The 24,361-nt window shown below is 53.3% G+C and overlaps 2 protein-coding genes and 1 pseudogene across 2 annotated transcripts; 2 read left to right on the forward strand and 1 right to left on the reverse strand.

Moving 5' to 3' along the window:
• Positions 1–676: 676 nt before the first annotated feature.
• Positions 677–8,447, forward strand: RETSAT (retinol saturase). Its single transcript, XM_075042148.1, has 11 exons — positions 677–974; positions 1,524–1,706; positions 2,395–2,636; positions 3,276–3,477; positions 4,070–4,267; positions 4,366–4,485; positions 5,262–5,400; positions 5,567–5,676; positions 5,958–6,124; positions 6,468–6,627; positions 7,100–8,447. Exons 1-11 carry the CDS (start codon positions 806–808, stop codon positions 7,243–7,245), a joined length of 1,836 nt encoding a protein of 611 aa, XP_074898249.1. The 5' UTR covers positions 677–805; the 3' UTR covers positions 7,246–8,447.
• Positions 8,448–9,217: 770 nt separating this feature from the next.
• LOC142037668 (caspase-3-like) lies at positions 9,218–12,311 on the forward strand (annotated as a pseudogene).
• A 2,350-nt stretch (positions 12,312–14,661) lies between these two features.
• Positions 14,662–21,721, reverse strand: TGOLN2 (trans-golgi network protein 2). The gene is made up of 4 exons (XM_075043750.1): positions 21,574–21,721; positions 19,712–21,087; positions 18,918–19,001; positions 14,662–17,938 (listed from the first exon to the last, which is right to left on the reverse strand). Exons 1-4 carry the CDS (start codon positions 21,632–21,634, stop codon positions 17,933–17,935), a joined length of 1,527 nt encoding a protein of 508 aa, XP_074899851.1. The 5' UTR covers positions 21,635–21,721; the 3' UTR covers positions 14,662–17,932.
• Positions 21,722–24,361: the final 2,640 nt, after the last annotated feature.

The raw sequence follows: 24,361 nt of genomic DNA on the forward strand, positions 1-24,361 counted from the left end.
AGGCGCGGCCGCGCTGCATGCCGGGAGTTGTAGTCCGCCCCCCGAAACACATGAGACTACAGCGCCCGGCAGGCGCCGCGCGGGGCGGCCGACGGCGGCGCGGGAGGGTCAGACGGCGGGGAACGCGACCGCGGGGCGGGGCGGGGCTGCCTGGGCCCGGGGGACAGGGACCAGTGCCGCCTCCCAGTCCCCAGTACCGGCTCCCAGTGCCCGGTACCAGCTGCCGGTGCTCGGTGCCGGCTCCCAGTGTCCGGTGCTAGCTCTCAGTGCCCGGTACCAGCTCCCGGTGCCATCTCCCAGCTCCCAGTACCGGTGCCCGGTGCCAGCTCTCAGCGCTCGGTACTGGCTCCCAGTGTCCGGTGCCAGCTCCCAGCTCCCAGTGCCATCCCCCAGTGCCCGGTGCCATCTCCCAGTACCAGCTCCCAGCTCCCGGCTCCATCTCCCAGTGCCCGGTACTGGCTCCCAGTGTCCGGTGCCAGCTCCCAGCTCCCAGTGCCATCCCCCAGTGCCCGGTGCCATCTCCCAGTACCAGCTCCCAGCTCCCGGCTCCATCTCCCAGTGCCCGGTACTGGCTCCCAGTGTCCGGTGCCAGCTCCCAGCTCCCAGTGCCATCCCCCAGTGCCCAGTGCCATCTCCCAGGGCCCAGTTCCAGCTCCCGGTGCCCGGTGCCAGCTCCCAGTGCCCGGTGCCAGCTCCCAGCCCGCCCCCCCCGCCCGCCCCGGGCCGTTCCGGTGCCGCCCGCCCGTTCCCGGCGGGGCGGAGCGGGGCTGCCTTCGGGGCCGCGGCGGCAGACGGGCGCAGCGCCATGTGGCTGTACGCGCTGCTCTTCGTCGCCCTCCTCCTCCTCCTCCTCCTCCTCGCCCGGTTCCCGTGGGGGGCGGGAGGCGGCCCCAGCCCCTTCGCCGCCGATACCCGCCGCCCGCCCGCCCCGCTCGTCACGGACAAGGCTGCCCGCAGGACGGTCGTCAAGACAGGTACGGGGCTCCCCCCCTCCGCGGGACCCCCCGCCCCGTCCCGGAGCTCCGCCGAGGCGGCATCACCCTCCGGGGCGGCATGAACCCCCCAGGGTGGCATCACCCACTGGCACAGCATCACCCGCTGCGGTGGGTGGCATCTTCCCCCCAGCACGGCATCACCCCCTGGGGCAGCGTGACCCCCCCACAGTGGCATCTGCACCCGGTGCGGCATCACCCCCCCGGGTTGGCATCACCCCCCCCAGCATCATGGCATCACCCCCTGGGGCAGCATGACCCCCCCAAAGCGGCATCACCCCCCAGCACAGCATCTTCCTCCGGCGTGGCATCGCCCCCCGGGTTGGCATCACCCCCCCAGCATGGCATCACCCCCTGGGGCAGCGTGACCCCCCCCACAGTGGCATCACCCCCCAGGGTGGCATCACCCCCCCAGGGGTGGCATCGCCCCCCAGCAAGGTTTCGGGGTCACCCGCCGGGCACTGTGCACCCACTCGGGGGGGTGCCACATCCCACCGCTGAGGATGCCACACCCCCCCCCCCCCCCCCCAGTTTTCTCAGCAGATAAAGTCCCCGAGAGGCTCGATGCCATCGTGGTAGGCAGCGGCATCGGGGGCCTGGCAGCTGCCGCGCTGCTGGCGAAGGCGGGCAAGCGGGTGCTGGTGCTGGAGCAGCACGGGAAGCTGGGGGGCTGCTGCCACACCTTCAGCGAGAAGGGCTTCGAGTTTGACACCGGTACGGCCCCCGCCGGCATTTGGGGTCCCAGATTCACCTCTGGCTCAAAGGTGGTGGTGGGGGGCTCAGCCACAGGGTGGGGGCACTGGGGAGAGGGGGGGGATGACCGTGGTGGGAATTGCACCCAAAACACCCGTGGGAACCCAGAGCGGGCATCCCCAGCACCCACCCCGCGTTATACAAGCGCTTCTTCTGCCTGAGCGACGTGGTATCACACACCTTCCCTTGCCCTAATATCCTCCTGCTGACGGATGAGGTGCTGCTGGTCACGCCCGGTCGCTGTAACACCAAAACCCTATAAAATTCCCGGTATCCAGCTCAGCCCCTATAGAATTTCCCGTACACATCTCCCTTGGCAAACTCCTTGCAGCAAGACAAAGTCCAGCTCTGTACATCCCTTGAACTGCATGGGATTAATTATTTACGGCAATACAGAAAGGAAAAATATCAATGTTTAACAAAATTCCTAAAAGCTGCTTAAAAACACAACAGCGAGCGCTTTGTTTTCCCTTTGACCTAAAGTGGAAGGCGGGTGTTTCCCAGCTTTTCCCTTTCCCCTCTGTACAGAGCTGCTGGGGTGGGGGTGGAGAAATAAGAGGAGGGTCCTGTGCATGCCAGGGGTATGTGATGGGATGTAAAAAAAAAAAGGAAAAAAAAACCCAAAATAAACCAAAAATACATCTTCCAGGTATCCACTATGTGGGGCAGATGCAGGAGGGCTCCATCACCCGTTTCATGGTGGACCAGCTGACGGAGGGGCAGCTGGAGTGGGCTCAGCTGCCGGCCGTCTACGACACCGTGGTTTTGGGGGAGCCTGGCAGCGGCAGGACATATCGCATCTATTCGGGGAAGGAGGAATATTTCCAAGGCCTGAAGGAGCAGTTTCCTGGGGAGGGGGCTGCTATTGATGAGTTTGAGCGGCTGGTGAAGGTAGAGGGTGCTTTGGCTTCACTGCAGGGAGGGGATGGGGGGATTTTTTTGGCTCTGGTCCCTCTCTGCAGGGGTCAAGCGAGGAGGGGAAATTTCCACTCCCCCCCGACACCCAGATATTGGGCAACTGCAGAGAATAGTGGCTTTCAAAATCCACCCCCACCCGGCTCCAAAAGCATTGGGAAACACATAAAAAATCTCCCTTTTCTGCCTCAAAAACCCGGCGTTGCACCCGGAGTTGTAACTCCACTCCCCGTGGATGCTTGTGGTCCCACGGGATGTGCTGGGACCCCCATGAGACCTGACACACACCCCCTCCCCGAACACCATGGGATGATGCTCTGGGACCTCCCAGCCGGTGGGGTGATTGCAATTGTTATCAAAACAGTGCTAAATTAACATTAATTATGCTTCAAAACCACCGCAAAGGCTGAGCGCCTGCACTGCAGGGGAGCTTCTTGGGGGAGGAAGCATTCACCTTGCCGGGATGCGGCTCTTAAGAGATGCTGTCGCCTCTCTGCTGGCCAAGCAATAAATTTAAGGGGAAAAAGATGCTTTTGAGCATCTTTCCAGCCCACCCTGGGGTTGTCCGCAGCCCCCCTGGCGGCAGATGCTCAGCAACATCCTCCCCTCCTGCAGAGCGTCGGCAGAGGGACCATGCTGGTGGGTGTCTTGAAAATGATCCCCCGGGTGCTGGCCATGCTGCTGTGCCGCTCGGGGCTGCTGCCACGGCTCAGCCCCTTCTGCCGGCTGGCATCACGCAGCCTGAAGGAGGTGGTGGATGGTCTCACCACCAACCGCGAGCTCAGGGCTGTCTTCAGCTACATCTTCCCCACCTACGGTAGGTAGCCAGGAGGCTTCAGGGTGCTGTGGAGATGAAGGTAAACCCTTTAGGAACAAAAAAAAAAGCAAGAAAACCCTTTTTTCTTTGCTTTTATAAGGGTGATGGCTGTGCGGTTTGTGGGTGAGGGATGCTACGTGCATGGATGCTCTGCCAGCATCCTTGTCCCCAAGCCAGCAGCTGGTTGTCCCCATTGCTAGCTTTCATCTCTTTCCCTCCGCATCCTTCAGCTTCACAGCATGGCAGCATTGCTCCTGTTACACAAAGGAACATCTACCCACCCTTGACCTTGCGCTGGCACGCACCACCCTGGCCTCACCATAACGCTTTCACCCTGAGCCTTCCCCTTCCCTTCCTCCCATCTGCCATGGGGGTTTGCTCGTGGCTCCCAGTTGCAAAAGAGCCACGTGCCTCCCACGTCTGATGCCCTCCCTGCTCCTCCAGGTACTGATGACCCATCGTTTCTCATTCCATCCTTTCTTAGAGCATCATGTCCAGCCAAGGGCAAGGCGTTCCTCATCCTAAAAACTTCAGGATAAGCCACAAAACCACGATTCACCACAAACCCATCTTAAGCTGCCCCTTTTTTCAGGCGTGGTCCCCTCGAAGGCCAGCTTCTCCATGCACAGCATCCTGGTGAACCACTTCCTCCATGGCGCGTGGTACCCCAAAGGGGGGGCTGGGGAAATTGCCTTCCACATCATTCCCGTTATCCGGAAAGCTGGAGGAAATGTGTTCGGAAAGGCACCAGTGCAGACGATCCTGCTGGACGCCCAGGGCAAAGCCTGCGGTGAGTGCTGGGACAGGATGGGGCACACGTGGCTTCTCCCCGCCATGGTGTTGCTTTTTAACCGAGCCGTTCCTCCCCACCTCACCTTTCCCTTCCAGGTGTGAGCGTCAAAAAAGGCCAAGATTTGGTGAACATCTTTGCTCCTGTTATAATTTCGGATGCTGGGATCTTCAACACCTACGAACGGCTCCTGCCGGCGGAGGCGCGGGCTTTGCCTGGTAAAATGGCAGCGTTGGGTTTCATTGGGGTTATGGCATTAATCCCCCTCTGAGCAACTTCAGAAACTGGCTTCTTTATTTCTTAGAAATCAGCAAAACCCCATGGCTGGTGTCGCAGCATTCAAAACCATCACTGGCCACATGTTTCTTTGCAGCGTTTTTAATCAAGCCTAAATTAGTTTGCCAAAACTAGCCATAGTTAGTAAAGCCCTGGCTTGCTGCTCAGTTTCTCAAAAAACCACAGCATAGCGCCCCAGAACTTGTGAAAGTTGGTGAAAAGTCCATGTAAAGCTGGGTTTAGTGCTGCCACAAAATCTACTTGCTGCTTTGGAAGAGGCATGGCTGGGTGGAAGTGGGCATGGCTGGGTGGGAAGGGGCATGGTTGGGTAGAAGAAGGCACAGCTGGGTGAAAGTGGGCATGGTTGGGTGGAAGCTTTCTGGGCAATGCTATGGTCCTGGTCTACAACCATTCAATGTTTGCAGAGCAGGAGCGCATTTGAATCTGAGAAGGTCATTAAATCCAGCAAAAGCTCAAGCCAAGGGTACCCTAAACCATCCCCTATAGCAAATCGCAGTGCCACTGCCTTCCTTAGAGTTTGCAGGAGTTGCAGTCCCACCCCTTGAGCACACCCGGGATGTTTTGAGATAAACCAGTTTTATAAGCTAACATGCAAGCAATGTAGATATGAGGAGGGCTTCTTCTAGGAGAAACCACTTCTCTGTAGCTGAGGATCCCAGAAAATACTAATTTTCCTCTTCTTCCCTCTGTATCACAGAGATCCAGTCTCAGCTTCGCATGGCAACACATGGCGAAGGGGGTTTCACCGTCTTCGTAGGTCTTAATGGCTCGAGAGAAGAGCTGGGGCTGGAGCCCACCAACTACTTCATGTACCCAGGAAATGACCTGGATGAAATGTAGGTTGGGCTTCACCTCAGACGTGCTTCATTAAGCGTAAGGAGATGGGGTGGTGACTCAGAAAATGCTCTTGGCAGATCCTTGCTGCACGGGGATTTGGCCATAACAAGTATTTAGGGAAAGGTTTTCAGCAAAACCCACCCAAACCCTCGCATCTCTCCGCAGAATGAATCGCTACCTGGCTTCTTCCAGAGAAGCAGCTGCCAAGAACATCCCTGTCATATTTGTCACCTGCCCATCGGCCAAGGACCCCACCTGGGAAACAAGGCACCCAGGTAAAGGCTGAAGCCCAACCATGAACACTTGTGAGCAGCTTGAAAACTCTTGCTGGGGTTTGGTTTGTTTGATGACTGCAAATGAGGAGTTTCTCTTAAAATAGCCATGATCAAAGCTGCTGAGCAGGTTGCTTATGGAAAGTGGTCTTCAAGATAACTGGATGAAGGATATGGGACCACAGAGACCCTGGGTTTGCATGGGGAGGGTTGGGTTTGGGGCAAGGAAATGGTGGCATGAGGGTGGTCAGAGGGACAACTGCCCCGACCTTGTCCTGCTGCAGGTAAATCCACGCTGGCCATCGTGACCTTCACCAAATATGAGTGGTTTGAGGAGTGGAAGGATGAGCAGGTCAAAAAACGGGGAGATGATTACGAGGAGTTGAAGAAGACCTTTGTGGACACCATCATGCAGGTTGTCTTCAAGCTCTACCCTCGCATCGAGGACAGGGTGAGGAAACCTGGGGTTTGCAGGTCCTCCAGTTCCTCTCCTGGGTCCCATCTACCCCGGCCCATCCTGCAAACACAGGAGCAGGGTCCGGGTCTGCTGGACATAAGGTCCAGCACCAACCCATCGCTGCTGCCTCCTGACCACACATGGTGCAAGCTGGGGGTATGATGATCCTCCAGGACCATCCTGGGACCAAACTTGGCCAGAACCACCATTCAAGGGTCTGCAAGGAAACCCATCCCAGCCTGTACCCCACGAAAACAGCTTTCTGGAGCACAGTGTGACACCCCACACCATCACACCTACCCCAGGCAGACCATGTTGTCCCCTTGTCCCCCCCCAGATCGAGTACATCTCTGGAGGGACGCCCCTCACCAACCAGCACTACATTGCCAGCCCCAAGGGCGAGATCTACGGCATTGACCACACCATCGCCCGCCTGCAAGCTGAAGCCATTGCTACCGTGAGGGCACAGACAGCTGTCCCCAACCTCTACCTGACAGGTACCATGGCCTCCACCCAGACACCACGCTTTCAGATTAGGACATCTCTGGGGAAGCAGGATACAGGGGGAGAAAACCTTCAATCCTTCAATGAAATAAGGGGACAAGATGCTGCCATGCCATAGGGCAATGCAAGAGCCGCTGGAGCATGTCTAAGTGGAGCTGCATGGTCCCAACAGGAGGAGGAAAAGGCTGTGCCTCCTCCAGCTCCTGGATGTTGTCTCCTTGCCCAGCGCTGATTTATTTTAACTGGGCAGCATGAGACCCTGTCCCTGCTGGGGAGAAGGAAGGGGTCGAATGGAGGGGTTTCATCCCACCCAAGGGATGGCATGTGGGAAGCTGGAGGGTGGGGAGGGCAGATGATGGATGGTGGTGTCCAGCAGCATTGAGGGTCAGTTGGGAACAGAGAGCGCAGGCTGCCCACAGGTACCCACCACAGCCACTGCCATCACTGTCTTCCACTCTCTTCCAGGGCAGGATTTGTGCCTGGGTGGCTTCATGGGAGCCCTGCAAGGAGCCTTCATCTGCGCCAGCGCTGTCCTCAAGCGCAACATCTATGTCGACGTGGCACGGCTGAAAAAGCGCACGCAGGCTAACGATGCTAAGAAGAAGGACTAGTGCCTGCTGTCCCACCAGCCAGGACCTCCCTTTACCCCAGCTCACCGGATCACCCCCTTATTTTCTTCTGTAAATCACCTGTAGCACATCCTTCTCTAACACAAAGCCAAAGGATTACAGCCCAGGAAGACGCCATTCCCATTTCCAGCCAGCGTGCCTTGGACCTTACCCACCTAGAGCTCACCTCCTTCCACCACAACATCCACCACTAGCAAGTAAAAGCCAGTGCTGATCCCTGGCCGCCCTTTTGGGGGCAAAACTCTCCTCCCAGCATAGGGGAGAGGTGCTCCAAGAGCTGCCGTGTGCAGCAGTGGCCAGGAGAGAAGTCAAGGCAACCCCAAAAACCAGGCTGCACCAGAAGGCAAAACACAACAGCTTCTACTAACAACACCCATGGTCACTTGATCCCCCCCAGTGTCCAAGAGCTGCCTGGACCATCGGAAGAGCATCAACCTTCACCTGCAACCCCCAGACCTGCTGGGTCAAGGGGAGCAAGCCCCATGGGGATGCTTTCCCCCTTTCAGACAGCAGCTTTGGCATCGAGTTGGGCTCCTGAAGCTTCACTGGCCTCATTAAGCTCCATGTGGGGCTCGGCAGCCCTGGGGGTTGCGGAGGCAGAGGAAGCAGCACCTCCCCAAGACGGGGCCGTGCATGGGCTTGTCCGGGCAGCAGCAGGCAGGTTTGGTAAACCCCTGCAAGCTGCTGGACGGGCACCGTCTGCATTTCAGCAAGGGGAAAAAAAATCACACCAACACAAGCCGCATCGCTGTGTTTTAATGAAGGTGCCCAGGTGAGGCTCACAGACGTGGTCCTTCAGGAAGGTGCCAGCTCCTGGCTCAATGGGTTGGTGGAGCAAGTGGGTCCTTCTGGCAGGCCAAGGCCAGGTGTGAAGGGATTTAAGCCAGATTTAAAGCTCTTTAAAAGCAACGGTGCTTGCTAGCTGTACAGTGCTTTCAAAGTCATACCTTGTTGCAGCAGAGTAGCAGGACCATGATGCAGCCCCTCAGCCCTGCAATGCTGCTGATATTTTGGTGCTGCTTTACCCCCCATCGCTCAGAGACGTGCGACGGTGCAAACACCCACTCCTTTAGCATTAAAAAAAGCATAGCCTTTCTGTCTGGTGGGAAAAGCTTGGGAAGACGATCAAAGCCCTCTCCGAATGGGAAGGGAAGCACAAGACCAGAAAGAAATAAAATAATAACAAGCATCTTGTGATTCGCACCTTGTGATGTGGGATCAGCAGGCCTGGGGTTAGGGTGACGTGAGAGGGCTGCTTTTCAAGACTCCAGGTCAGCAAGTTTGGGAAGGGAAGGAGAGAAAGGATGCAGCTGAGATTCATCCTTGTGAGCAGGTTGCTGGGGTCTATTCCTGCACCAGCACAGACCTGCTTTTGGGGAGGAATAATTGCAGAAGTGCCATAAATGGGTACTCCAAGCAGGTAAAACCAGCTGGCAAGTGCCTACTGCCTCGCTGGGAGTGGGCAGGGTTAGGCAACACTGTCCGAAAAGCCCTGCGAGGAGCTCGTGGGGGAAGCTGGAAGAGGCCGTTTTCCCTGGGGTTAGCGATGGGAAGCAGGAATTGCCTGGCTTTTGGGGGAAACCAGGACTCAGAGACAGGGTGAGAAAGGCAGGGAGGGATCGCCTTGTTGTTCCTGGTGCTTCCCGCAATGCAGGCGTTCCCATCCCATCCCCCATCCAACCTCCCCCACCATTCCTTTGGAGAAAAAAAAAAAACAACAACAAAATCCTCTTTTTTTTTTTTCCTCCTAACATATGCCCCACATGCTCCAGGCTGGACGGTGCCAGCCCAGCCCTCTTGCAGCCGGTGATGCCCGCCGAACCCAGGGGCGAACTATGGCCCTTCTCCCCCCGTGACTCATGCCCGGTGCCATCTCGCAGGTGACAGGGCATTGCTCCTGCCTTGCCCTTGAAAATCAGCCGCGCCAGCATTGAGTCAGCCAGCGGAGCAGGATATGCTCTCCTGGACTTCCTGAAGGAGGACTCGGGGCTCACTGCTACACAAGCCTGAGGTCCCTGCTGGCGTGGTGGGGGTTTGGAGACCACCTACCCTTCCGAGGGGACATCCCAGCATGTCCCAGCCAAGGCAAAGCCGGGCTCTTGTCATCGTCAACACCGATTTCTGCAGCAGCAATGGTGATGTGGTGTTTGGGACCCGGAGAGGAGCCAAGAGGGAAGCGGAAAAGCTTTCCAATGTACTCTCACGGCTCAACTACAAGGTGAAACTGATGCATAACAAGACAGCCAAGGAGATAGAAGACCTTTACCAGCAAGGTATGCGTCCCCCTGCCAGCCCCTAAACCCCCTCCTCATCTTACCCCAAGCCCAGCCGTCTCTCATATCCCACCTCTCGGTCTAAGTAACCTCCACGACACCCTGAGTCGATGCTCGAAGGCATCGCTTTGGCCATGTCATTGCAGAATGCTGCTGCGAGCACGGGGAGTACTTTGTGAGTGTCATCTCCAGCCATGGAAAGGAAGGGGTCATATTCGGTTGCGACTCAGAGCCGGTTAAACTGACCAGGATTTTCCAGATTTTATCCTCAGAGAAGTGCCTGGCACTCAGCAAAATACCCAAAATCTTCTTTATCCAGGTAACACAGCTACTGGATGATAATCTGATCCCTTTTTTGCTAAGTTTGTGCAGAATTAGACTGGCACAAGCATGAGGCTTGAGGTTGCTGCCGGTATGTCTGTTTTAATTGTGGATTTTGCTACGCCCATGTGAGAGCTTGATCCTTTCGTCGCTCCCCAGCTTCCTACCACAACCCTCCAGACCTCTTTTTTCATGCTTTCACTGATTTTGAGGTTTCTTTGCTCACTGCAGACGCTGCTCTCACAGCCTGTCATCACCCATACATGTGGCCCTTCTTTGATAAACAGCCTTGGCCTTTCCCCAGTGTCTCCAGACAGGAGCATTTCTCTCAGTGATTTGCACCCTCTGGACTGCCTGTGCTGAAACCAAATTGTTCACCATGATATACGACATTGCTGGGATCAAATATTCCTCCCAGACACCATCAGGATATAGATGAATCAGTAAAAACTGCCTTCAGATCCCATCACTGTGACATTTGGGCACAGCGAAGTCCCGGGGTAGGGCTGGGAGAAGCCCAGCTGTGAACTGGTGATGTGGTAGGGAAAAAAATAAAGCCCACATCTGGTTCCCAAGCAGCAAAGCAGAGAGGAGTGTGAACATGCCCTTGCAGGAAAGGAGCCCTGGAAGTACGCTCTAACACTGATCTGACAGGGAGGATTAGATCACTGAACAAACAAATAATTCAGCAACTGGATGGATACCAGCAGATAGCGTGAGCTCTGCAAACATTATGCAAATACACAGAAATCTTTTCACCTGAAAGCAAGTATAAATCACTCACAGCATTCGTTTTCTTCTGGTGAGGGGCTTGGCTGCTGTTCAGGAAGCAGTGACAGCCGGGGGCATCCTCCAGGCAAGCCAACAAACCCAGAGACTGGTCCGGGTACCTCGATCAGAAGGCGAAAGCTGTGCTCCTGCTGACGAACGCCGTCCTCGTAGAGCAAACACTGTAGGGCTGAGGGTGCCCAGAACCTAGGCTGGAAGAGAAGGAGTGCTTCCTCTCAGCTTTACCATGGCTTTTGGGTCCCCATGGCTCCCGGTGGCCTCCATCCACCTCTCTGGGCTGTTCAGTGCCAGGGTGTTGCAGCCCGTTTGCTTGCAGGCATCTCTGCGGGCCACATCCTGAGCAAGGATTTACTGCTGGCATTTGGCAGGGAGTTTGCACGGGGAGAGGTGAGGGCATGCTCCCCTCTCCCTAATGCTGGGAGATGTCCACCGCTGGCATTTGGTCTGGTCCCAACCAACATGTCACAGCAGAGGTGGCTCCAGGTAGGTGTGAAACATACCCTCAGAGCTCTAGTCCCTCTCCAGTGCCTTCCCAACACCAGCCCAGTACTCCATCCCTGCAAGAAAGACCAAACCATCACATAGAATAGAGGACTGTGCACGAACTGGGCTGCCGGCATGGTGAGACCCAAGGGGAATCTCTGCCAGCACCTTCCCAGTGGACTCTTGTGTTTCCAGGTGTATTTCTGGGTTCGCACATGCAGCACCGCATTTTCCATGGAGGGGAGGGGTAAATGCAAAGAGAAGGGGAACCAGGTTCACGAGAAATGCATGGGGAAGAGAGGAGGGAGCCCTATCTCTAGGCTCATTGCAAGAGAGGCCTGGAAAAGCTGAGCTGCAATGGATGGGAAGAGGATGGCAGACGGATGAGATGGGAAGGGTATGGAGATGGGAGAGGAACGATGTGGGGCTGTAGGACTTGGGGAACGGGAGCTAGGAGGGGCTCTGCACCATGGGATGGGTTGTAGGCTTGACCTGGGGAGGGGGCTACAGGCCCACAGGGAGCCCCTAAAGACCCCAGGAGCTTTAGGCTTGCCCTGGACACAGACAACAGGGAGAGAGCAAAGCAGGGGGAAGCTCATGACAGCTGTTCTGCCCGCAGGCTTGCCGGGGGGCAGAATTCGACCAGGGGGTGGTTGTGGAATGTGACAGCGGAGAGCCCAAGCCAGACTGCGAGCCAGACTGCTTCTCAGACTACCTCTCCCTCCCTCCCCAAACTGTTGCGATGTTCGCGTGCAGCCCAGGTAAGGGAAAGCCCCCGACGCACCAACACCGTCCGAAAAAGTTTCCTTTTGGAAACGTTGCCATCACAGGGCCACAGCACAGCCAACGTTGCTTTCCTTCCTTTACACTCTGCAGGCTACGTGGCCTTCCTCAATGTCTTTGGATCCATGTTCCTCCAGGCCCTGCTCAAAGTCCTGGAGGGAGAGGAACGTCACCTGGCCCTCAACCGCCTCATGACCCGCATTAACTGGGAGGTGGCCTTTCGCTGCCAGGCCAGGGGCACCTACGAGGGATGCAAGGAGATGCCCTGCTTCGTCACCAACCTGCTGCAGGAGGTCTTCCCCTTCTCGGCACCCATCGCAGAGGAGGCAGACGGTGTTTGAGAGTTGCCAGCTCTTCAGAAAAGCCCAAGGGGTGAAGAGCAGCAGCTGGGCTGCAAGAAGTCCCCTGCCATGCATGAAGAAAAAAAGACAAAGAAAGAAACCAAGAAAACCCCTCTGGAAAGGCGACTGGCTTAAGCCAGGATGTGCCGGAGCTACCAGGGGGAGGTTTTAACAAGCCAAGTGCAGCTGGAGCTTCTGCAGAGCAGAAGCATCTGATTTAAGCACATGACGGTGCAGTGACACCCAAACACCCTATGGCAGCAGCCCCACACCACGGCTACCCACAGCTCTGGAGGGGGACATAAACCTCCTTCTCCCCAATTTTCTTACACGAAAGAGCTCCAACCTTGCAAATGCAATCTCACCCATTTGGGTTTCTTTTAATCTAAACAAACTTTCACAGGCCATGGACTTCTGTCTTAGAGAGGCAAAGCTGCTGTGTTTACTTGGTGCCCTACCCATAATGAAAATACTGCTGCCCTGCTGCAAAGATCACCTCATATTCAAGCTGTTTATTCATAAGGCTGTTCAAGAATTCAAAGCTTTTTAAAAAAAAAAAAAGTAGGATAGCTAGCAGGATTTGCAGGTTGGTGGGTTAACTTGGGACCTGGAGCGGAAGTCAGGGAGCAGATCTGGGAGCATTTGCTTAAGGTAGCTCTTGGAGCTCACAACAGATAACTGGGTCTTTGTGACCTTCCTTCTTAGGTGAGGAAGGGGAGAGGGGAAAAGCTCCAGCCAGGATATGAGTGGAGGGGATGGATGGGCTGGGACACCTCATGGACCTCATGTATTTGGTCAAGATGCTCCCCTCCCATTGTCTCTTTGGTACCAAGAATAAGCATAAAAGCCACATCAATAAAAAACCCCGAAGGGCTCCTGTGCAGAATGCAGGGACATCCCTGGTGTGTGAGACAGGGGACCAGACCTCAGCCAGCCACACAAGGGAGGAAGGGGTTAAAGGGACAAAGATCTCCATCAAAGCGTGCTGAGTTTCGCCCTGTGCTCATGCATTAAGTTCATGCATTAAACCTCCACTGCCTCCACCCTAACGGCCTCTCCGATAAACCCTGGCCCTATTGGTATTTCTCAGCATAGCCCTGAGCAATTCAGCTCCAGCAAGCAGAGCCCAACCCAGCCGGGCAGATAATTTTGGTTTCATTTAGCATTTTTTCCACGCCTGGACTTTGACTCACAGGTAGGTGTGCGGCACAGCCACCCCAACACAACCCATGCCCAGCATTCACTGCATCCTGGCACACATGATGGGATGCTCACGCTGCTGCCTCTCTCCCTTTGAGCAACCTGCATTATTGTTCCTTCCCTGCTACATTATCTCTACCTGTAGGAATAAAATAGCTTTGAGACCTCTACAGCACTCTCAAATCAGGGTGGAAGTGGGCAAGGGGTTCAAAGAGCTCCTGGAGCACAATTCAGTAATTCTTGTTTCTTCAGGAAATCACCCCAAAGACACACAGCAGAGAGGCACTCTGATCTCCTCCTAGGAAGACCTGGATGGGCGCTCAATCTGACAACCCCACGTGCAGATGAATGGTGAATTTTCATTTTAATCCCCCACTTCCACCATTTTTCCTCCCCCCAAGCTCTCAGCAATGCTGTCAACAGGAAAACAAGTGGCCCTCCCTTTTTCCTAGCCCATCCTTTGCACTCACTGCCAGGGAGCTGGTGTCCAGCCAAGTTGGAGGAGAGTGCAGGAGGGTGGATTTTCTCCTTTTAGGGAAAAAGTGGGGAAAAGGAGAAAGTTTCTTCCATTTACTGCAGGAAGCAGCAGATGCTACCCAGAAGCACCCTCATCATCTGCTGTTGATCACGGCACCTTCTCTTCCCCCTTCCACAGCTGGTCGGGCAGCAGCATCCCACGCAGGCTGCTCTCGCCGTGGGGGATCAGAAGGGGCACCACTGGGCTCGCTCTTTTCCAGTCTCTACTGCTCAGGAGAGGCAGGCTGTGCTGGGATCCGGGCTGCATCCTCCTCAGAGCCTCCCTGTGGTTGAAAGAAGAAATACAACAGGAGAGATCCACAGCTGAGCTGTTAAAAGCAGTTTAAACTCTATCTTAAGGTCAGGTCCTAAATAACCTGCTCACTCCCACACGTACGAGGGACTGAGCTGGTCAAGAGGAACGGGGTTGCCGGTACAGGGTGATCGTGAAGCAGACTGGAAACCTTTCAAATCCGCTCTCAGGTGAAACCTGTCTCGGCTCCTTCCGGCTGCAGGGATAGTTCGTCACACAAGGGCCAAGTCTGCATGTGCAAATCAAGCACACAAAGCTTTGAACACAAACCACTCAGCTCAAAGTGTCGTTTTTGTTAAAACAATTTTTTTTTTCTGGCAGAAAGAGGAACTAATGTGCACTGTTGTCATCAGGTTTCAAAGCAGACCATACAAAGAACACAAAAAAAAAAAAAGTGAAAACTCAATGCTTTTATTTTTAAATCCATTTATTGATTTCACCACACAGAAAAAAAAGTACAAAGAAATATAAAAATTCTGATCCTTCAAAGCAAGTTGCATTTCACTGCAGCAGAAAAAAAAACATTTGCTGAATCAAACCGGCAAGGCAGCTGGCCTAAAAGTAGTAACATTTGGCAAAAAAATCTATGTACCGACAGATACCATCCGTTCAAGAAACACATTTTGTCCAAAGGGAAAAGGTTACACGCACCTTGACCCATTTGAAACACATTGCATAAATTTAAATACCATAAAAATCAACAAACTGGGACTCATTCCCAGAGGTTTCACACAGCTTGGACAATTACAGCGACTGTTGCCAGAAACACGCCGCCCTCGGGAACTGCTGGGCAGGAGGAGATTTAGGGGGGAGTCCCCTCGATTTAGCCTGGTGTGAGCTCTGCCTCTCCCCAAAACCTGCACTTCCCAGGCACCGGGCATTTCTGTTTTGCCAAAGCCACACCAGGCACCAAGCAAACCAACAGTTCCCACGGAGACCTGATGTATGTCCTCATTAACCTGATGAACGAGCCCATGCTCAGTCCAGCCTGATGTTTGAGGTATGACGGTCCTGCTCTCCAAAGAACTCACTCCCTTCAGCTTGCTGTTAATAGCTAACTGCTGGTAACGGGGGTGGGATTTCCAACACAACTTGGAATGACAGAGGACTGAAAGACATTTGAAAAAGCTCACAGGATAGAAAAGCAAGCAGATGGTGAAAAAAACCCTTTGTAAATTATTTTTCAACTAAAAAAAAATAGGACAAAGCAGGAAAACAGTGCGCACACTCTAAAAATTCAGGAATGAGCAGCTCAGAAGCATATGGTATTTCACATGTTGGAATGTTTTTTTTCCCCCGCTGTCATTAGACAAAAGGCACCCCCTCCCACCCCGCATCCTGTCCATAAATCAACCACACAACAGTGAGCCTCAGACTTATCCTATGGGATCTCTGAAACAGTGGAGTCTTGTTGTAGGAGTTCCCACCCTTTTCAGAAGGCACATTTCCCCGAAGGGTTATGTTCCCAGACTTGTTTTCCTTTTTCTTCCCTCCACCTCACACTCCTGTTCACCAAAATAGCTTCTGCAAGTACTTTTAGCATCAGAAAAGTTTACTACGGAAACCTTGAAAGCTATTTAAAGCCAAGCGGGACTTTCTCCCACTCTTTGTGCTTGCTAACAGCCAGCAAAAAGAAAAAAAAGAAAGAGGATTTTTCTTTTAGCAGACGGTCAAGCCCCTTCTCCCCTCTTACGTGGGGAATGAACCGCTAGGAAAAGAAAAATACAGCTGTAGCTTTCATGTCCAGACAAGGAAATGTCTTTGCCCTTGTCAAACGTGACTATCTTTAGCAACCACAGGGCAGATTACCAATTGTTCACAACCTCGGGAAGGCCGGAAAAAGGCCGGCCTCATCCCCTGAGTCGCTTTCGCAGCCGGCTGGAGGGAAGTTAACCCCACCGGGATTCTTCCTGTGCAGTCAGTCAGCAAGTGCACAGAGAGGGCGACTCACGTGCAGCTGCCATGAGCTTTGGGTGTAAGATGGGTACCCGTGTGAAGAGCTCTAGATGCCTCATACCAATTTTTTTTTGCCCATATTGGAAAAAACAAAAGCATGAGCCAGGCAGGCACTTCATGCCCTCTTGAGAAACGTCCCATCTCAAACAAACATCTTTGGAGTAGAACTACAAAAATAAAAACAACCTCACAGCTATAACTTGTGAATCAACACATTTTGCAGCCTTAAATATAACCAGTATGTCCCAGGCCCTAGTTTAAGTGCTCCACAGTAATATCGAAGTGACCAGCTCAGTGACAAGCAGCCGGTAATGTGTACACTCAACCACACAAAACTTCTCAAAGCCAGGGCCAGCAGAGCCATGGAAGAGCAGGAAGAGGTTGTGCCGGTGATACAATAAGCCCTTTTATAAGTCAGTCACCTGCTCAGGAGGTGACCTCGGGGAGAAGACGCCCTGTGGTGACTCACAGGCAGAAAAAGACGGCGCCCGCGCTGTGGGCTACAACGGTTTCCCAAGGCAAGAGGCGCTCGGCAGGCGCAGCGCTGCCAAGGCTTGTGCAACCGAGGGGACGAGCAGCCCTGTTGCCTCTCAACTGGGCAAGAAAGCAGCACTTCTCCAGCAAGAGCCAACGCTGAGTGCTCAGTCGTGGCGAGCTCTACAACCAATGGAGGCTCTATTCCGTGGAGCGGAATACTCCAGGGCCTCAATACTGCGTTTTTGAGGAAGAGGTTTGAAGGACTGCAAGTTTCATTCATCACAAACCCTTCAGGTTTACCATACATTTTACATTACCACATAACTACACTTTACAAGGGGGAGGAAAGCAATCTTCCAAGGCAAAGTCTGCTACAACTACACTGCAGCAATTTGGCACGAAGCTTTCTAAGCCTAATCTGCCCTCCTTCACAGCATCAAACTGCAACTGTCACCTTTAGTGCAAACATCTGAACTCTGGGGATTGGGAGGGAAAAGACCCGCTTGGAGCATAAGACATGCGCGAGGAAATTTAAGCTACAACCCAAGGGCCAAAGACTACTCCAGCATTTCCAAAGATGTGCATGAAAGAGAGAATCTAGATGATAAACTCTAACATTGTCTTCATCACAGAGAGAAAAAAAAATCAAACCAAATCAGAGTCCTTGGCAGATCATTTCCAAACTAGTGCAATCAGTCACGCTTCGAACTTTAGCATCCAAATACAATGGACAGAAGAGGAGAACGTCTGTGTCTCAAGCAAGACTGTGCTGGTTACAAAGGCAGCTCTATGACTCTGGAAGGGGAAGAGTCACATGGCTCATTTTGCAGGCAGATTTTTTTTTTCCCCTCCCAAGAGGTGACGTCAGTACAGTAGATGGCGAACTCCATTTCATTTGGACACAAAAGTTCTGTCAAGTGCTGGGGACTGTTTTTTCCTGGGCCACAGGCTAGAAGCCAGATGCCCAAGCGGAAAACGAGTTCATCTTCAGGCAGCTGGGAAAGGAGAAACATGTTTCGAGGAAGTGAGAGGTTTAACGTTACCAAGGTGCAGGTGCAAAACTAAAACCATTTCCCCTTCTTCCTGTTGTCTGAAATCTGAACACGGCAGCACAACTACAACTCAGAGCGTTACAGCAGGGGAGTCGGTGGGTGTCCCAGTGTTCCTGCATTTTCATTGCCAGCTGTCATTATTCTGCTGAATATCCGAGGAGGAATCTAGATCTGGAAAGGCACAAAGAAAGGTTTAAAAAATTTGAAAGCTCAGCATTGCTTTTCTACTCTGACAAAGCATCAGGGTTTGAGCAGGCTGAGCATCTCTGATGTGCTTTCAAATAAAACCCAAGCTCTTTCTAACTGCCTGGCTGCTTTACTGTGCCTCAGGGACAAGTCAGGAAATTCTTGGCAAGGGAAACAAATTCCCAAAATATAGGTGAGACTAAATAGGGAAGCTCAAGCAGGCAAATTGTCTCCGTGGCACTCAGACAGCTTCCCCAGCCAGACATGGCTGCAATTCAGGAAGGGAGAGAACTGAGCTTCCACTCCCAACAGCACACAGTGCCTCTGCAGAGCCAAAAGCAAGCCGGATGACACTGCCTTGAGTTTATATGCAAAATCTCTAATGTCATTTGGAAATGGATCGTCACCGATCCCCCAAATGCTGACAACCTTCTGAAAGACTAAGTTTCAGCTTCGGGTGACTTTTTAAAATTTTCTTCCTCCTCTTCCCACTGCAGAAAATAACTACAGACACTTCTGAATTCAAGGACAGCAGGTGAAAAAAAGTTTCAAGGAGAAGAAGACGACGACTTCTCCCCATGTCCTACCCTTCTCCCGCTAAAAACTTTGAAAAAGTCATTTGAGTCAGTGACAAACTATTCTTAAGCACACCTGACCTTGAGACGCACAAAATTCTGCCCCATGTTAGCTCTGCCATCATTTCTCAACATTATTGCTTCCACTTTCTGCCAAAACCCTACTTCCAGACTGAGAGAGGGTTTTTTGCTAAAACAAACAAAAAAAAAAAAAAACAAAACACCAAAAAAAATCTGCTTTCCATACCAACCAAGTAGGGGCTTTGTGACCGTTTCTAATGTGAAAGGCCAATATATCGCATTTACAGCATACACCAGGCACTGCAGCCCCTTCTCTCAGCCTGCCCGGCTCCCGGGGTGAGGCAGCACCCGTTTCAGGTAGATCTTACCTTTTGATCCAGTCTCTGATAATCGCCAGATTTGGGCCGTCGACCACTTTTCGACCTTTTCCCTTCCAGAGCAAAAGCAATGATCTTTGGAGAAAGAAGTTGGGACAAGGTGAGTGGGACAGTAGTAAGCAAATAAGCTCTTTCTCACTTCAAACGCAGGCACTTTCTAATGGGCCAAAGACCAGCTTCACTTAACTCCTTCTAATGACCACACTTCATTTGAAAAAGCACTCAAATAAATGCCAATATTTAAACCCAGCTAAGATTGAAAGCAAGTGATAATGAGGTTTGCCTTACATGCAGAAAACAATAAGAATTTGTTCTCTTTCTCCTACTTCAAAAATAGCTTTGCAGGAGAAACAAAAAAAACAGCAAAAGAGCATTTGAGTTACATCCTCCCATGCAAGACTATTTAAGAACAAGTCTTCTGCAACCTGCTATAGAAAACTCACTGCGATCGAACAAAATACAGGGTAACTTCACACCTTTTCCTTTTCACTTCTGTCAGATGAAAATAACCACCAGAGAAGAAGCTATCCGATTTCCAGAGATCTGACCCCTTTCCTAGTTACAATACCCTCTCTGCTCCTCCCAAAGCTGCTGAGACCAAGGCTCAAATTAATATTAATCAAACCCACACCATGCAGCAAGGGTGAGATATTGCTGAGAAGCAAAAGTCAGGGTGCGGGGAAAGGTCTTCAACCAAGCAGGACCCAATCTGCAGCAAGAAGAAAGGAAGCTCCTAAACCACAGGGGAGACGTCGAGAACCTGGGTAAGGAGCACAGCCACTCACCTTGCGTTTGTTGTGATACGCAATGTATAAGGCAGCAACAATAATAGCCGTGGTCACCAGGTAGGCGAAGAAGTGGCTGCTCTCTGACTGGTCCCTGGGGGGAGAAGGAACGCTCTTCTCTCTCTCCTTATTAAAGGAGGAGGCATTGCTGCCTTTTTTAGCCTCATCCTCTTCCTCTCTGGTGCCTTCTTCATTGTCTGAAAAGCTGTTGCCCTCAGTAGCGGAGGAAGTTGACTGTAGTAATGCATTTTCATCTCTCTGTGAGCCCATTTGATTAGGCTGGTTGTCAACCTGGTTATTGCCATTGCTGCCCTGGTTCTTGTTGTTGTTCTGGTTCTCGATGTTGCTTTCCTGGTTCCTGGTTTTGGTGTCCTGGTCGTTGGTCTGGTTTGTGTCGCTGCCCTGGTCCTGGTTGTTGCTGTTCTGGTTGTGATCCTGGTCCTTATTATTGCTGTCCCGGTTGTTGTCCTCGTTCTTGTTGTTGCTGTCCCTGTTGTTTTCCCCATTCTTGTTGTTGCTGTCCCCGTTGTTCTCCCCATTCTTCTTGCTGTCCTCATTCTTCTCCCCATTCTTGTTGTTACTGTCCTCATTCTTCTTGCTGCTGTCCTGGTTGTTGCCTTCGTTCTTGTTGTTGCTGTCCCGGTTGTCACCCTGGTCCTTGTTATCACTGCCCTGGTTGTCACCCTGGTTCTTGTCGCTGCTGTCCCCATTGTTGTCCCTGTTCTGGTTGTTGCTGTCCCCGTTGTTCTCCCTGTTCGTGTTGCTGTCCCCGTTGTTCTCCCCGTTCTTCTTGTTGCTGTCCCCGTTGTTCTCCCCATTCTTCTTGTTGCTGTCCTGGTTTTTGACCTGGTCCTTGTTATCGCTGTCCTTGTTGTCACCATGGTTCTTGTCGCTGCTGTCCTGGTTGTTGTCGTCATTCTTCTTGTTGCTGTCCTGGTCGTTGCCCTGCTTCCCACTGTTGCTGCCTGGGTTGTTGCCCTGCTCCTGGTTGTTGCCCTGCTCTTGGTTGCTGCCAGCCCCGTTACTGGGGTTGCTAGGCTGGCTGTTGGCCTGGCTACCAGTGCTGTTGCCTTTTTTGTTGGTGGTTATTGCGTTGCTGTCTTGGCCATTGGTCTGCTTCTCCGGGCTGCTATTGTGGCCAGGCTTATCCATGTCTTTCTGCTCCTTATTTGTCATCTCTCTGTTATTTGTGTTTGTTGTGGAGCTTCCCTCGCTGGGTGAAACTGATCCAGAGCGCGTCTCTCTGTTCCTTCTGGACTCATCCAGGTGCTCATCCCCCTGGGTTTCCTGGCCATTACGTGCTCCAAGCTGGAGGGATCTCCCAGTGTCTGCCGCCGTTTTGCTGGACTCTCTTTGGTCTGCCTTCTGCTCCTCGGCTGTCAGCAAACACACAGAGCGCACAGTCACCACCCACCCCTGCGGTCGGTGTAAGCAGCATGCCTGGCTGGCTGAGACACCTCCCCGGCCAACGTGGCCCCACCGCTGCCAAAAGCGGAAGGAAACTCCCCCGCAAGGGAGACAGGTGAGGGGAAGAAGCCCGGCGGCAGGCTGCCCCCGAGGGAGCCCCCCCCGGGACTCCCACCACACGCAGGAGGGGCCCAGCAGCAGAAGAGCCCCCCCAAACCAGCCCCGGCCCGAGGGCGAGCGCTGCCCCGGCTTCGCTACTCCCGTTCCCCGGCACTGCCGAGCCCCCAGCCTAACCGCTCCCCCTCAGCGACCCCCCGCCCCGGGCCGCGGCCCTCCCCGCCGGTTTCGCCCAGCAACCCCCGCCATGGCTTCCCCGGCTACAGACCCCTCTTCACCGCCTTCCCCCGCCCCGGGCACCCCAGGGCCGCCCTAGCCGCCCTCCGCCGGCCTCTCACCTTCGGCCCGGGCGGCGGCGCAGAGCGCTAAGAGCAGCAGGAGCAGCCGCCGCAGCAGCATGGCGGCCCGAGAGTAACGGCGCTCCCCGCCACCGACCGGCCGGCCCGCCCGCTTCTTCCGCTAGGACAGGTGCTACTTCCGGGACGAGATCTCGCGAGAAGGAGGGCGGGAGCGAGAACGGCCGCGCGCGGGCTTGGACGGGGTGTGAGACAAGGGAAGGGGCGGGGCTGAGGGGATTGGGGCGGGGCTTGAGGCCGCTGGGGCGGGGTTTAAGCGGAAGAGGGCGGAGCTGAGGGGATTGGGGCAGGTCTTGGGGCGAGCCGGGGGCGGGGCTTGCAAGACGCTGAGGCGGGGCTTGTTGCGAGGCGGAGGCGGGCTTAGGGAGGGTAGAGGCGGGGCCTGTGGTAATCGGGGCGGGGCTTGTGGAGATTCGGGGTGGGGCTAGGGGGAATAGGCGAATGGTCTGTCAAAATGGGTGGTGCTTATGCAAATTGAGGGCGGGGCTTAACTGTCCACGGCGTGTGCCAGGCGTGGGTCGCAGCGCCGGCCGTGCTGCGGGCACGGCTGCCTCAGCGAAACTGCTCCATCTTTGGGGTAAAAGCAGCATTTTGAGATAAAACCTGCCATTTTGGGGTCTGTTTCCAGGCGTTGGCAAAACAGTGCTGGGACTTTGTGAGCAGCGACCCAAAACAGGGTATTGAGACACGCTTTGAGGGCCGGGTCCTCTCCGCCCGCCCCCGAATTCGACCCAGTTTGGATGGTGGCCTGGCCCTGTGGCTGCCCCCGTCTTATGGGGGAGGAAACAGTCCGTGCAGGGTGGTGACTGGCGAGAAATTGGGGCTAATTTCCCTTCCTTTGGTTCAGGACTGCTTCCCAAAAGTGCTCCTGAGGACGACAGCCACATCAGGGGAGTGTGGCCAGTCCAATGGCTCTGATGATAACCTTTTATTTTTCTTTTCGGACAGGCTAGACATGTCCTGTTCAACTACACGTCTTCCCACTAGCAGCAGAAAATCAGCTTTTTGCTCTCCGTGGGCACCGAAGACTATTTATTCTTTTCCTCTGTAGATAATTTACCTGTTGAAGACTGTTATGTCTCCCTTCTCCGGACTGAATGTCCATATTTTCCTGTAGGTTGTGTTCTTGCTCTCTTCTGGGCTTTCTCCAGGCGCTCCACACCTTGAAGGGTACTGCCCAAAACTGAGGATGATCCTCCAGCCTGTTCAGCACAACAAACATAAGGATTTCATCATGTGTTACTGCTAATCCTACCTATCTCCAACCTCCTTCTCTACTGCCTAGAATAGAAACTGACCTGTACTTGATGCAGATAAACCCAAAATGTAGAAAGATCCCCAAATCCACCTATCAACCTTCTACCATCGTCTGAGCAGCTGCAGGGGTCTGGAGCCCGTAGTTGAGCTCCTTAGGTGGATTTGATGTCCTCAGGTCCATGAACTGCGAACCTACTGTAGCAAGTCAAGGTGGCTGTGGCACTGGGTGTCCCTGAGCTGTTTGATGTCATCTGTGGTTGTCTTGCAGCTGTACGTCACCTGCTGTGTCCAAAAGTTGTCCCCACCTGCTGTCCAAGACTTTCTCAGAGGGTTTGCCTCCTGCTGTATTCCTTTTCCAGCATATATCTGCTGAGCCATGGCTTTTCGGAGTTCCTGGGTTTTCCTCGTGTTTATATACTGCTACGCAGTGACCTTGCACAGGTCCGTCTCCCTCTGTTTAGGGATGTCGGCACAGGGTTACATCATTTTGCAAAAAGTTTTATCATCTCCAGCTTTTTCCCTGCCTGTCCTTCCCAAACCAGCTAGACTTTTGATACCAGTTTTCCAGATGCATGAATTATGCCATCAGGTCTCTGTAATTTGGTTTCTTACTAACAATGCCAATCTTTCCTCCCCATCATCTCACTTCTTTCCTTTTAGATCAATGGATTTGCTTTCATCTCTGCCCAGGATGAACTTCCTTGGTGCTTAACCACTCCAGACCATGTGTGCTTCCCACTATTGCTTGGCGTCACCGGAGCTGTCTCATCCGTAACACGGCATCCTGCAGCACTGAGTGCTGAAAGACAAGAAGCAAAGTCTCACATGGCTCCAGAAGGAATCACAATAACATCACGAATTTGTTAGCTGCTCCAGTCGGTCCATGTAACGCTAAAACACAGAAAAATATCACGATGTCATTTAACATGCAAACCAAATGAGTCCCGCACAGCGATAATACTTTGGGGAATAATCCTGACTTGGCCTCAGAGCATGATGGATTATGTGGCTGATTTTTCTTCTTTTTTTTTTTTTTTTTTCCAATCCTCTATTCAATTCAATACATTCCAATAATCCTAGCAGCTCGGTTCTGCCCATGCCTGCCTTTCTAAGGAGACAGAAGAACAGTTGGCCCAAAGCTTTTACTGAGATTTAAAACAGACAAGCGAGGCTATTTCTCATGCCCAGCCAGTTCAGCTTTCACTCACACCCCTGGAAGTCAAGAGTAACTGAACAGAGGCCAAGTTCCTCTGGATTTACAACAATGCATCTGGGAACAGAATTCTGCCCAAAATACCAAGTACGAGGCTGACATCAGCTCAGCGCCTGGTGGCTCACACCAGGCTCATTTTCCTTCAACAGTTTTCTTGGCTAAAACGTGATAAACAGGACCAGCGACCTTACCTAACCTCCGTGTGGCTGCACCCTCTCCGCGCAGCCCGAGGAACGGGAAGCTGCCATCATTGTGGACAAAAAGGAAGTTGCTTCTGGCTTCAGCATGATTACGCGGATG

Source organism: Buteo buteo, chromosome 12, assembly GCF_964188355.1.
Source record: "Buteo buteo chromosome 12, bButBut1.hap1.1, whole genome shotgun sequence".
Lineage (NCBI taxonomy): Eukaryota > Metazoa > Chordata > Aves > Accipitriformes > Accipitridae > Buteo > Buteo buteo.